The 15,300-nt window shown below is 38.0% G+C and overlaps 1 protein-coding gene across 3 annotated transcripts in view; it reads right to left on the reverse strand.

Moving 5' to 3' along the window:
- Window positions 1–15,257, reverse strand: part of stil (STIL centriolar assembly protein) — a 47,901-nt gene extending 32,644 nt beyond the window's left edge. The window contains exons 1-6 of one of the 3 annotated variants that reach the window (XM_060830438.1): window positions 15,084–15,257; window positions 8,185–8,273; window positions 7,992–8,099; window positions 5,075–5,190; window positions 3,786–3,853; window positions 1,342–1,589 (exon numbers count right to left, since the gene is read on the reverse strand). In XM_060830438.1, the coding sequence (XP_060686421.1) occupies window positions 1,342–1,589; window positions 3,786–3,853; window positions 5,075–5,190; window positions 7,992–8,099; window positions 8,185–8,228 (584 nt within the window). In that variant the 5' untranslated portion in view covers window positions 8,229–8,273; window positions 15,084–15,257. Of the gene's footprint in view, window positions 1–1,341; window positions 1,590–3,668; window positions 3,854–5,074; window positions 5,191–7,991; window positions 8,100–8,184; window positions 8,274–15,083 lie in introns of all 3 variants that reach the window. The other 2 variants (XM_060830436.1, XM_060830437.1) reach the window with 2 other exon arrangements.
- Between the last annotated feature and the right edge of the window lie 43 nt (window positions 15,258–15,300).

The raw sequence follows: 15,300 nt of genomic DNA on the forward strand, positions 1-15,300 counted from the left end.
TTGCTTTTTGCCTTGATTATGAATCCTGTAGTTATCCAATTCTTAAAAAAGGTACAGAAGCAATTACTGCGGATGCTGGAATCTGAAACCAAAACAGAAAGTGCTGAAAAATCTCAGCAGGTCTGGCAGCATCTGTAAGGAGAGAAAAGACATTGCGAGTCTAACTGACCCTTTGTCAAAGCTACAAAAAAAATGTCAGCTCTTTTCTCTCCTTACAGATGCTGCCAGACCTGCTGAGATTTTCCAGCATTTTCTCTTTTGGTCTTAAATGTATAGACTCCACTCAAAATTATTAAACAGTAATACAGAGGAACGTTGATTATCTGAACGAGATGAGTGGGCATTGTTCCATTTAGATAATTGATTATTCAGTTAATTGATTCAATGCCTCTCCTCTGGGGCTAGGAGTTTTCAGAAGTTTCCTTTTGCCTTGCTCACTCTCTGTCTCAGGGTTGGTTTCTGAGCACAGCATTGCTGAAGCCTCCTACCCCCTCAACAGTTCAATGGAATTGACACAGCAAGCATTGCTAAAGTTTGCTTACCCGTTCAGGAGACTAGGCAGCAGCACACTGCGTGCATGAGCACGCCACCTACCTCCCCAACCAAGGCAGCCAAACTGGACACCAATAGTAAGACATGCTGTTTTGTTAGGGAGGGGTAAGTCTCCAAATAACAAAACAGACTTTTTACTGCAAGTTTTCCTCAGGTTCCATCTTTGCCCTGTACATGATAATGTTGGAGAGATTATCTGGGGAAGGGGTGGGGAGTTTAGGGTACAGCCTTTGTGTCGAACTGCAGGGAAAGCTGAGGAGGAGAGGAGAATCAGAGAGATTTTAAATCATTGTAAAACAAAAAAGGTGCAATTACTGCAAGAAACACCTCTGATGTCATGTTCTATCAACACCTCAAGATCTCCTTCAGATAATCCAGTATTTGGATAAGCAAGGTTCCTCTGTATATCATAAATAACCATTTCATTTTGTAGGTCACAAATTGTTTAACAGCAATACAAAAATTGTCACTCTTTGGGTCAGATGCAAAAGGAAGTTAAACTCAAGTTACCATATCGTTAATCATTGCATGAAAATGTTAAAAGTTACCAGTAATAAATGCCAGAGAAAATTTAAAATTGCAAGTTTGAGATGTGTATCCTACTGTAAAGATGGTATATTAATACTTTACACTGAAATCACACTTACAGTCAATCCAATTTTTAAAGTTAATTCTAAATTCTTGTCCGATATCTATTGCCCAATTTGTTCCAAGTTATCTTTAAAATATTTATAAATTCATAATGACATTCTTACAAACTTTTCAACTACCTTCTCATAACCAACTTACCCAAATTTGTACGTCCCTTGAACCTGAGCAATATTTAATGGGCTGGTTAAATTTCTTGCCAAAGCTGTAGGAATTATGGGAACTGCATTGATTGGAGTGGCATCAAATGTGATTGCTACTGTAACAGCTGCCCATCGGACTTCCAAGCTTAGATTATCCAAGTTCTCAGTACAGTTAATGCGACCTCTCAACACAAGGAGTCTGGAAGAGTCAATTGTTTTCTTGCTACAGCAATAATGGTATAGCATCTGGTAAATTAAGTCATAAACAATTACTGACAAATCTGTATTTCGTTTATTATTCTAACACAAACGAGTACATATCAAATCCTCAAGACTACCACTTTCAGAATTCAAGACAAGGATTGCCTTAAATCAATAGAGATTCTAGCCAATTGGGATTAAAATACACTTTTAATAATCATAAAGGGAGTATGTTAGGGCAGCTTGTTCTGGTATACTTTTATGCAGTTGTACAGCATCAATTTTGTATAAAACTGAAATATTTAGAAGTTGGACTCCTGCAATTCATCGAGACCTGAAAACATTTCCTTCACTTGCTTTCGTAGGAAGTGCCTTGATAGAATCAACAATTCTACAACAGCTGCCATTAAGTGTGGTGAGGGTCACCAGTAGCAGTAGTAAAAACAATAACCATAATAATAATAATAATATTAAGATTAAATAGTCTAAGGCCTCTAGGAAAATTCACATCCCCCTTTGTCCTAATAACTAAATGGACAGTCCACTACCATGTTCAAGAATAAGAGAAATTCATTCAGATAATTATGGTGATTGTTGTATGCAGCAATAACTATTAAAAAAAAACTCATGTCTTGGTTTAGGGAGCAAGATTGTTCTGAAAACGTCAAGCAATAGCAGATTCATGCTAACATGGGTCCAAGGAGATTATTGAATTCATTATAGTACAGGACAGAATTTACAGATTTTTTTTTAAATAATGGGATTCTGGAGTAACATACTGCTATATGACAGAATTTTACTTCACTGGAACAGTCTGAAAATTTGCAGGTCATGATTTAGGCACAGATAGCACTGAGTCACTATTATCTTTAGTGAGACAACATCTCTAACCCGGAGGTAAATCCATCATCAGTTCTTTCCAATCACCTATTTATGAGATGGTTTAATTTTGATTTTATTCTTTTCCCCTTAACTATGGTAATTTTCCCATCTTATTTATATAATTTGGATTGAGGTTTGCATTTAGCGTTCATATGTTAAAAATATACACATTATGATAATTCATATTTAGAACTAAAGGTTTGCTCAGTAATACTGGCCTTACTGTTATATTATTCAATAATTAAAGAGAGCCGAATTTGACAACTTATAACATGTGCTGCTGGCAGTTAAAGCAAACATATTTCTTGCCCCTCTTTAGCTAACTGAATTTTTGATGGCACACACAGCCATCAATAGACAAGAATACTTTCATTTATGCTTGATAGAGCTCTTTGTTTAAAAAAAAAATCTGTAAATTAGCTAAGGTCAGCAAAAATCCTACAATAGTCTCAAGTTTGAGAAATAGGAAAACCGAATAGAGGCAATCTATAACAGATCAAAAATGCTAAAAACATTCTATTCCCACACTTTAGAAATAAAATTAGTTCTGTTCGCTGAGCTGTGAATTTGTGTTGCAGATGTTTCGTACCCTGTCTGGGTGACATTCTCAGTGCTTGGGAGCCTCCTGTGAAGCGCTTCTGTGATGTTTCTTCCAGCATTTATAGTGATTTGTACCTGCTGCTTCCGTTGTCAGTTCCAGCTGTCTGCTGCAGTGGCCGGTATATTGGGTCCAGGTCAATGTGCTTATTGATTGAATCTGTGGATGAGTGATTTCATCCACAGATTCAATCGACCTGGACCCAATATACCGGCCACTGCAGCAGACAGCTGGAACTGACAACGGAAGCGGCAGGTACAAGTCACTATAAATGCCGGAAGAAACATCACAGAAGCGGTTCACAGGAGGCTCCCAAGCACTGAGAATGTCACCCAGACAGGGGACGAAACATCTGCAACACAAATTCCCAGCTCGGCGAACAGAACCACAACAATGAGCACCCAAGCTACAATCTTCTCCCAAACTTAGAAATAAATTAGACTATCAAACATTTGTAGAAGTTCAGCTTTGCAAGTATGGATAGCTAGAAGCAAAAGCAGGACAGAACATTTTTTTCTTAAGAAAATCACTCTTGCTTTCTCACTCACTGTCACAATGTTGAATCAAGGAGAGCTGGGGGGAGAATGAACACTTGTATGCGCTTGTTTAAGTGCAATATTATGTTTTCATTCAGTTGAAATTACCTTAATCGCTGTATTGAAATCCTCAAATGAATAAACTTTCGTGTCTCTGGAAACAAGTCCCTGAGTATCAATTATACATGGAATGATGAAATCTTCAGGAAGAGGAGCTGTAGGTACCTTATCCGAATGTCCTGCCTCTCGCCCAGGATCAAGACGATCAACAATTAATGTAACACCTTCCTCATCTGTATTAAGTGAATAAGTTGTATTTACTCAGCTGACTGCAGATTTCAATTAATTTTGAAGAAAATATCAAATTTGATCTTAAATGTAAACTCTTTCATTCTATGTTTGGCTATGACATTCACTGAACAATATGTATAAAGTAATTCCAAGTTAAAAACTTGATCAACGCTTTTAAATGAGAAACTCAAAAGAAAAAGGAAACATGTTGAAATGTTGTAAAGTGGAGAGCAGAAACTATTCCAGAGCTTAAGGCCCAAAAATCAGCAATGTAAGCATAGCCAATGGCGGAGTAGGTAACATTTTGGATGCATAAGCAGCCAGAATCAAGAGGAAGCCAGATACCAGAGTGTTGAAGGACTGGCAGGAAGATAAAAAAAGCAGACCAGATGGATTCGAAAACAAGGATGAGAATTTGAAAACTAGATGCTGCTTGACTGTAAGCCAACGTTGGTGAATGAGCACTGGTATGACATGAGAATGAAACTTGTTGCAAGTTAAGAGATGGGCCAAGTTTTGAATGGCCTCAAGCTTAAGGATAGAATGAGACACACCAGCTATGACTATCTCAGAATAGTTGAAGATCCAACACCAGGTTATAGTCCAACAGACTTCCAATTAAACCTGTTGGACTGTAACCTGGTGTGGTGTGATTTTTAACTTTGTACACCCTAGTCCAATATCGGCATCTCCAAATCCGAATAGTTGAGTCTAAAAGGCATGAATGCGAGTGAAGCTGTGGAACATTAGTGGTCTTAGCAAGGACATGGATCAGAGGTCAAGGAACTCAGCTTGGATTCAAATGCTTTGTACAAATTATGAACATCAACTTAATTTCAGACCCTTGTCAGAGTAAGGAAATGAATTAATATATAGGGAAGGGAATTTAGAGCAAGTGCATGCGTGTGTAGAAGGCTTGCATTGAAAGAGGTGGTGGAAGTTCTGAGTACTCATGGATGTGGTGCCAGTCAAGCGGGTTGGGGCAATTGGGGCCATGAAAAGCACTATACAAATTACATATAAAGACTTTTGATGTATAAACATTGACAAAATTAGTGCACACAAGTATAAATATATAAAATATTGAACATTTAATATTAAAAATTAAAGACAGAGCACAAACTTCCTAACACTGTCATTAACCAAGACTTAATACAAGAGATTCACTAGTTACTTCAAAAACCACAACACAATCTTTAAAGAAATGAACATAATGGACTTACCATCATCCACAACAAATGACCCTAGTAAAAAACAGGAGAATACTTTTCTTCCACTCTGTTTGGCATGACGATGGACAAAACGCAAGATCTTTTCTGTCACAAGCAGCTTCGGGTTTCTGTAGAGTGGTATATAATTCTCAGTAGTGTACATGCAGTGACAGAACTTTTCTTCAGAAATAATTTAAAACTTTCTATACTTCAGCTGTCTTACAGTAATGTGTACAGTTTATAAAAGATGGAATAACGAAGGAAAAGACAATAAGCACATTTTTAAAAAATGTTGTTATGTTAGAAAATATCGACCTCTATTCACGAAAGGCCTTCAAAATAAAGATTCGCATGTAGATTTAGAGTTTTAATAAACAAAATTAAATACTGGACTACATAGGAGCTGCTGTATTAAAGATGATGACCAAAAGTTTGGACAAAGTGTCAAGTTTTAGGGAGCATCATAAACAAGGTTCAGGTTAGGCTACTTTTGGAATATTACATTCAATTCTGGTCTCCCTGCTTATAGGGAAGATGTTGCAAAACTTGAAAGGGTTCAGAAAAGATTTCAAGGATGTTGCCAGGGTTGGAGGATTTGAGCTGAATAGCTAGGGTTATTTTACTTGGAGCATCAGTGGCTGAAGGGTGGCCTTAGAGATTTTTTAAAAAGTCATGGAAAGCTTCAACAGGGTAAATGGACAAGGTTTTTTTCCCTTGGATTGGGGAAGTCCAGAGGTAGAGGGCATAGGTTTGAGGTGAGGTGGTGGGGGGGGGCTTTAAAAGGGACCTAACAGGCAACTTTTTCCACACAGAGGTTGGTGCAGAGGTTGGAATGAACTGCCAGAGGAAGTGGAGGAGGTTGGTACAAGTACAACTTTTAAAAAGCATCTGGATGGATATATGAATAGGAGTTTAAGAGGGATATGGGCCAAATGGGACTATATTTAAAGATATCTGGTTGGCATTGACGAGTGGACCAAATGGTCTGTTTCCATGCAGTCCATCTCTAGACTCCAATCCCATAACTTAGGATGTTGGCAACTGAAGATATTTCACATTTCTATCTGATTCACACTGGAGATGCTCAAGAGGCAAGAGAAAGGCAGATATCTAGGAAGGTTAAGGTTGATGATGATTAAAAGAAAAAACAAGAAAAACAATTTCAAGATTTGCTTAACTAGAAGCCAATATAGGTCAAAAGATAGCTAGGTGCAAACACAGAAATAAAAATCTGAATGAACTCATGCTTGTGCAGGGTCAAAGATGACTCAGTGGGCAAGCAGTGGCGTACCAGATTTCAGACGTGCAAGGAGAAGATACTGATGGTGCAAATACATTCACCTTGTGAACTACTAAAATGTAACACCAAGGTTGCAAACAATCTAGGTCAACCGTTGCCAGGAAGGTGGATGCATTTAGGACCCATGGAATGGAGGAGTTGATATTGCCAGGAATGGAGGGTTTGAATTTAAAGGAGATGCTGGATAGGCTGGGACTTTTTGATTGGAGCACAAAAGGTTGAGGGGTGACCATACAGAAGTTTATAAGATTATGACAGGTATAGATAAGGTGAATGGGAAGCATCTTTTCCCTAGGGTGGGGCTTCAAAATCAGGTGAAAAAAGATTTAAAAGACATGAGGAGCAATTTAAAAATTGCATATGGGTACATTTACAACATTTAAAAGACATTTGGATAAGTAGATGCATAAGAAACGTTTGAAGGGATATGGACCAAGTGCTGGAAGTGGGACCAGTTTGGTTTGGGATTTTGGTCGCTGTAGACTGGTGAACCCAAGGGTCTGTTTCAGTGCTGTATGATAGTTTTGCTTGGCTGTTTAGAAAGTAAGGGCCAGATCCCAATTCACAAAACCTTTAGAGACATTATTGCTCACAATTTTGGCCATACCCCAAACAAACAGTCAATGGACACAAACCAGTAATGTGTACAACCACTCCAACCTGTTACTGCAAACTCACTGCTCTAGTTGTGGTAAATACATTGGTAAGGCCAATAGCAGACGAGTAAACCACTTTTTGATGCAAACCTCACCCTGACCTTTGGTTTCCTACTAACTTTCATTCCAAGTAAAAACAAACTTCTGTACCAACTAATGTCTTAGCCAGCATTTTTCACTTTTATACATTGCCTTGCTTAGTTATTCTAATTTATTTGTGTCTTTATTGGTTTTTAAAAAAAAGGAACTGTTCACCAGTGGTGTCAAAATAAAATGCAACCACATATGCTGGAGATCAAAACAAACAAGAATCGGAAACCCAAATTATCTCTCATGAGAAGGAAGGATGTTCCTAATGACTGGGAAGTACAAATAAGGGGTCACAGTTTAAGGATACAGTGTCAGCAATGTATGTTTGAGATGAGGTGGTTTTTATTTTCCTGTCCAGAGTGGCAAAACTGTAGAATTCTCTGCTGTAGACAGTAAAGACCAAAACTTTAAGTGCTTTCAACGAAGAGTTAGATATAGTTCTTAGGGCTAAAAATGGACCAAAGGGTATGGGAGAAAGTGGGAACAAGAGTACTGGAGTTGGATGCTTAGTCATGATCATATTGACTGATAGAGCAGGCTCAAGGAACAAAATGCCTATTCCTGCTCTTATTTTCTAAATTTCCTATATCATTTTACTTTGATGTATTATATTTCAATCTGTTACCTTCCAAACAATTTAATACCAAAAAAAAAAGCATCGTCAACACTCCGTGGTTTCGGAAATGATCAAATACTTTCAACTATTAGAAACTAGCATCTCAAAAGTTCAAGTCATCTTTGTTTTTGCACTCAAATGCATTTACAAATAATGCAGTGCTATATAAATTCAAACTATTAGAAATTAAGCTCATTAATAAACAGATTATTTAAAAAGTCAAAAGATAACCTCAAAATGGACAAGCAAATAATCTGCAACTCATACCTATAGTAAGTTAGGTGTATGCTTATTGAATCATCAAGGGGTGTTGGATCCCATAATGCTGATTTTGTCTTGGGAAAGTTGAAAGGAGTTATTCCCCGCTCTAGTGGTCTGTGAAGAACAAACTTTCAGAAAATATGTCTCACAAAATCAAACTGTTAAATCAACTGTAGTAACTCTTCAACAAGTAATTTACCTTTGGACCAATTGGCTTTCGACAGTATTATTCGAAAACTCCATTTGATGAGAGCTAAAGGTTTTCAAAGTTCACTTCAATACTCATACCTAAAATCAAGCAATAATGCATGTGACAGTTTAAATATCATTGTCAATTGTTTACAAAGCAGAAAACCCACAATGGCACGCAAAGATGGTCTCGGACCAACACTTCAAATTTTAGTTATTGTTTTAGTAGTCTTAGTTATTATTTAACATTTGATGAAAGACAAACAAAATTAAATGTCATTTACAAAATAATATGCAACTGTAACAAACACTACATTGGACAAACAGGCAGAAAACCAGCTACCAGGATAGATGAACATCAACTAACCACAAAATGACATGACCCCTCTCTCGTTAGTATCCTTACATAAAGATAAGGAAGGACACCACTTCAACTGGTACAACACATCCATACTAGGACAAGCCAAAAAATGACACAAGAATTCCTAGAGCCTCACTGAAGATATTACCTAATATGATGACAAAACGTCTGAAAATGAACCTTCCAGTTCAGCGAGCAAAACCTACCTCAATCATTTTTTCCTTTGAGGCAAATATAACTGAGAAAAAAAGTTCTACATTCTTTGGCATTGTGCACTTTAATTCCATTGTCTTCTTGGTGTATCATTGTGATCTCCTGTAACCAATCCAGATTTAGAATTCGAAGTCGAATAACATTGTTGATTCTCAAACACATCTAGTTCAATAAAAGGTCCAATGTCATTTAGAATAAGAAATGACCATCCTGACTCCAGAGACATGGAGGTATGGCTTACTCTTAACTGCCTTCAAATAATCTAGCAAACCACTCAGTGTCAAACACTAGAAAATCTCAAAGAAAGGAATAAATTAAGTGGAAATCCTGCCTACAACTAAAACACCAGGCAATACAACCTTATCAACCATGCAAGCTACTCCACACTAATATGTGGGGATCAAGACCAAAATTGAGAGAGCTAGAGACTGGTCAAACAACAGGCTACAACCACATTCTCAGAACAAAACCTTTACACCCAATGCTCCACACATCACGACCTCTGATATATCCTGTCCCATTAGCAGGATAGACAATGTGAAGTGGACCAAATAAAAGTCGAAAAAAGTGTGGTGCTGGAAAAGCACAGCTGGCCAGGCAGCATCGGAGGAGCAGCAGAGTCGATGTTTTGAGCATGAACTCTTCATCAAAAATGAAGGGGTGGCCCAAGGGGGCTGCGAGATAAGTGGGGAAGAAGGTAGCTGGGAGTGCAATCGGTAGATGAAGTGAGGGGGTGGGGGCGGCGGGGATGGTTCATCTACCTCTGCAGTCCTCACTTTCTCCCAAATAAAGAACAGTAGTATACACAGTTGGGAGGGTGCTCAGGATTTCTAGAACATCATGAACTTCTGTCCCCATGAATTCTCATGGCATCACGTCAAACATGGCCAAGGAAATTACTATGCATTAAGCCTCCTCGGCTGATGAATCAGTACGCAAATGCTGATCATCACTTGAAGGAAGCTTTGCATCCTTGCTACTGTATGTGGGGGGGGGGGGGGGTTGGGATTTCAAATCCTCTAGTAACACTATGACTAACAGCAGATAGAGTCCAATAAAAAAGGGCTAGATTCTAGACTGCATTTATGGCAGGTTGTAAGGAAACCAAGAGGGCAAAATGCATTTGACCAGAGTCTCACCAACCTACCTACCATTAGGTGTATCTGTCCATAACAATATCAGTAAAAGAGTGACCTTTATAGAGGCAAAGTTCCATCATATTGGAAACAGCCTCCATTGTGGTTCGGCACTGTTAAATGGGATAGACACCAAACAGATTAAGTATTCAAGACTGTGCATTTACAAGGCACTGTGGACCTTAATCACCAGATCTGTACTCCACACAATCTGTAGCCTCATGCCTAGCATATCCCTCACTCTTTTGTGACCATCAAGTCAGGGGATGAGTCCTGGTTCAAAGGGAAAGAGCAGGAAGGCATGTCATGAGCTCTACCAATCGTGCTTAAAAGAAGGTGGCAATCTGGTGAAGCTACAAAACAGGACTACTGGTGCAAACAGCATAAGTAGCACAATGATAGACAAGCCAAGCAATTCCACAACCAATGAATCAGGTTCAAGCGTTGTAGTTCTGCCACATCCAGTCATGAAGAGTGATGGACAATCAAACAATTCACAGGGAGGTGACGGCTCTACAAATAACCCCCATACTCAATGATGGGAGAACCAATACAATAGACAAGGCTGATAGCACTTCTGGCTGAAGGTTAAGAATGTGAGTGGATGATCCATCTTTGCCTCAAGATTCCAGACAACTCCATTCACTCCATGGGATATTAAGAAATGGTTGGATGTACTTGAAACAGCAAAAGCCACAAGTCCTTATAACTTTCTGGAAACAGCACTGAAGACTTGTGCTCCAGAAGTAGCCTTGCCCATAGCCAAATTGTCCCAGTATAGATAAAACTGGACACCTGACAATTGTTATGTACCGGGTCCAATCCTCAAAACATTTTCAAGTAGATAGCTCAGTCTGTAACTTTGGTATTTGTTTCAGGTAAGTGTACAGTGGATACTCCCAGAGCAAATTCGGTGGTCCGACTGCCAAACTTTAAACAATTTATTTTAAAAATTACAGAATGAAACATAAACCAAAAACAGAATACCCGAATAACGTATCCTATCCAAAAACCAGACAGACCTTTCAGGCTTAAATGATGCGGTTCCAAAATACTTGCAACAGTCCCAATAAATAAACAGACCCCATAGCACAAAGAATAAAAAAGACAAAAAAGCTTGCAGATTACAAAGTCAGAAGAGAGAGTTCAGTAACCTGTTTCACACATCCTTTGCTGCAACTAACTCAATTCTAAACGAAGACTAGCTACACACCATACCTAGCTGGCCATTCCCCTTTGATTATAACAATATTTTTCATGGCATGAAAGCCTTAGGCCGGACCCATTATCTGTTAAAAGCAGACAAAAAGGGCCCCAATAAACCTTTCAAACCCAGCAGAGTTGGAGCCTAACCAATTACTCCCTCTGAAAAAACTCAAGGGCAGAGTAACCAGCTTTATGACATAATATAGAAAATATTTTCACTTATTGACACATGTATTCAAGATAAAACAGTTAAAAAGTATGTACCATCACCACGCATAGGTGCCATTCACATTATCTATCTTTATATTTTGAAAACAACTTAAAGTCCAACTTTTTCTTCTTTGCTGTTACAGTTCCACTTTGGGTTATACCTGTCCACGCCATGCCAGCTCGATTGTCCCACTCTAGGCTTCCCAGCCCATGCCATACTGTTGCCAGAATCCTACCTCAGGCTTCCCATCCCATGCCACTTTTCCATTATCTTCAAGGTATAAATAAGCAGCGCAATGAAATAGTCTTCATTTGTCTGGATAAATGCAGCTCCAATAACGCCTGAAGTGCAACGCCATCCAGAATAAAGCAGCCCAGGAGAAAGTGAGGAGATCTTGGAGATCATTGTCGAAAATTCTGTTGTTGTTGAAAAAGCGCAGCAGATCAGGCAGCAACTGAGGAGCGGGGGAAATCAATGTTTCATGCACAAGCCCAAGTCCCAAGACAAAGCAACCTGCCAATGTGCACCACCTGAAAGATTCATAGCAGAAATTTTTCAAGGCTCATTTGACAGCACCTTCTACCCCCCGGAAGGTAGCAGGTATGTGGAAACACCACCGGCAGGATCTATGGAAGCCACACTATTTGAGAGAGAATTAAAAATCTCTGTTCCTACATTGTTATTACATTAGAAGCCTGGAACTCCTGCCCAACAGAATCGTGAAGTGCATGTCAAGGTTCATCTTTCAAAGGACAATTTGGGATGGGCAACAAAAGCAGCCCATATCCCAAGAAAGATATACTTTTATAAAGTGAGTGCTTCAATTATGCCAAAATAGATAAGATGAAAAACAGGAAGGGAGAAGAGGGATATGAAAACTCCTAAAGCTTGTACTGCAGAAATGTCTTCATCAGTATGCTTTAGCCCAACAAAGCAAGGAAACACACTATAACTCTAAGAAATTGTGTAGGGTATGTGGAACACATTGAAATGTACATCTGGACAATAGTGATCACAAAAGAGTAAACAAAACAAAATTTAACAAGAAGGAATCCAATGATTATAAACCTTACAAAGAGATAGTTAAAGAAACAGCAGTGTTAATTAGAGACAAAGTAAACATCGTTGAGGCAGACAGCATATTGGAACTCCGATATCCACAACTTACTTGAACACAGACGTGATGCTGTTGAGCCACTGATGACAAGATTTTCTGTTGTGGTGCATCTTTTCTGCAATGACTCTAATAACTCTATTGAATATAGATTTATCACCTTCTTGCTTAGCTCTCAATATCACATAGTAATCCTTTAAAAGTAACATACCTGCATTCAATATTATCTGAGCCATAGATCATTGTATTTCTATTCTTAAACTTATTCCTTAGTGTCTGGGCCACAACACTTACCGGTTCATATTTCTTTAGAAGGAAGTGCATGCACTACTCACTATTCACTGAATCTAACAGTTTCCCCTCAGATTGCTATTCTCTCATATCAGCAGGCTTCAGTATAGTTGGAAAACAAGGTAACTGGGGATTCCCTTTCCACTCTAGAGATCATATAGCACACTTACTCCTGCTTTCTATTCCCTACTCATCATGTCTAAATACTTATATTGTATACAACTGAGCTCAATTTGTTAAATGGTTTTTGAAAATACAGGTATGGCATTACTTAAGATACCATGTATGAATTCAACAATAACTTGCTCTTTATGAATCCATGCAAACCAGCCTTTGTTCAGTTACACAAGAATCAGAAGATTGTGGGCTCAAAACTTGATCAGCAAATCACTACATTAGTAAAGCAGGGCTACATTGTCAAAATTAACTCAATCTTTTTGGTGTCATTAAAGTGGCAACTGCTGAGGCTGATATTAAAAGACGACATTGGTTAAAAAAGGTTAAAATTAAAGGTCAGAAGGCAAGAGACATAAAAAAAATGAATCCTTACTCTGAGCTAAAACCTTAAATTTAAGAATAAGCAAAACTTGCAGTACAAGAATTTAGACAACATTCAATACGCTAACTCATTAAAATGTAATACCTTTAAGTTAGCTATAGAGTGTACCTCAGATAGAAGTCTGAGTCCAATGAAACAATATTTTTCAAAAGTAATTTCTGCATAGCAGACACAGCTTGTTTACTGAAATCAATCTGTCCAAATCAGTTGTGCTAATGTTTGCGACCAACATACAAATTATGTTGACAATCTTTTATAATTCAAAAAACTTTAAAGAAGTGCAATATTGCATTTTCATTTATTTCAAATTTGCACTTTTAAATAAAAAGAGAGTTCAGACTATAGTTGCATCGCTAAAGTAATCCAAAATGTAAAGTACGAAAGCATTTCATAGCAAAGGGCATAAATCAATGGCAAAGACGTCACTCAAAACGTTTTTAGAAGAATACAAGAAAATTCAGAACAAGCATATACACTAGTATGACATCTAAACAAAAACATAAAAACCCAACTCAAGCAACATTAGAATCTCAAATCAGTGTCCCTACCGTTAAGGCTACTGGATAGAAAGTTCAAATTCTTTTGCATATTTGGTGGGACAGAAGACAATACTTGTTTTGGATATAACACTGCCAAAACAGATGAAAAGTAATGGAGTATTCATAATAGTTGCATAATTAGTACCTAGCTGGTCACATGCCTTGTGGAAACCGTAATAAAAGTTGATTTCTGATTTTCAGCTTCCTTACATAGCTCATGATTTCTCATATATCTAAAAATCACTATTTTCACATTGAAGTGCAACAACTTAAAAATTTGAGACACTAGAAAAACTTTTCTTAAAACCAACAGAATTAATTGAAATGACAAATCCACCACCCAAATTGGCTAATGCAATAACAGAATTTCAAGGATTCTTTCTTCAAAATTTTTCTGATTCATGACACTAAGATTTACAATATTTCTTAAAGTATATCAAAGATTAAATTTAAAACCCCACTACAGGTATACCACTTACTTGGAATTTCATTCATAATGAACAAAAATTAATAAAGCTGTAGTATAATCACTTCATACAAAAAGTTTTACTCAAATGTGTTTTGAAATGTGAAAAGTATAGATCCTAGTCAATCTGCACAGGACTTTTAACTTTGTACACCCCAGTCCAACACCGGCATCTCCAAATCATGACTACACAGGTGGTAGTATTAAATAGAATCACCCGAGTTTATCAAAATTAAAAATACATGTAAATTTCACTTACTTGGCAGAGATTGACTTCAGATTTAGAACAGCACCAATATTTCCAAGTATTTACAAAAAAAACCTCACTTTTAACAGACTCAGAAAGAAAGGAAGCACGGTTTCCAGCTAATACAGCATTCTATTCAAAATGAGAGCGACTTGACAAGTCTGAAGTTATCCACACGCTGATACTGCAGCGAAAATATCTGATTAATTTAAACCTATCAACTTCATTTTAGTTGCCCAGGAAATTTTAGTTCAACCTCACAAGGGACGTTCATCACAACAAAACTAGCACTTGTGGCAAAATTTAGTTGCGAGTACTATGCCTTCACGGTGACAGAAATGAAAACAACCTGAAAACACGATGTAGAGATGCCGGTGTTGGACTGGAATGGACAAAGTTAAGAATCACTCAACACTGGGATTTAGTCTAAAAGGTTCATTTGAAGTTCCAACCTGTTGGTCTATAACCTGGTGTTGCGTGATTTTTAACTTGAAAACACAATCAGTTTTCCCGTCTCCTTAAAAAGCGAACGTAAGGCCGCTACAACTACAGCCACCACCCATTACCCCGAAGGCTTGCTTCCGGACTCTCTGCTGCTCGTTTGTATCAATTCGATCACCGGCAACGTAGCCACGATCCTTAGTGAAAAGATTTCCTAACCATGCTCAACGGCACCGACAGCAACAAGACACTTTGATCACTCCTCCCATTCCGCCACCGTTAACAAACACTTTCCGCAGCCATCATTCAAAAGTAAATATGGCGCCAATGTCCAGACAGGCT

The sequence above is a fragment of the Hemiscyllium ocellatum genome, chromosome 9, assembly GCF_020745735.1.
Source record: "Hemiscyllium ocellatum isolate sHemOce1 chromosome 9, sHemOce1.pat.X.cur, whole genome shotgun sequence".
In the NCBI taxonomy this organism is placed as follows: Eukaryota; Metazoa; Chordata; class Chondrichthyes; order Orectolobiformes; family Hemiscylliidae; genus Hemiscyllium; species Hemiscyllium ocellatum.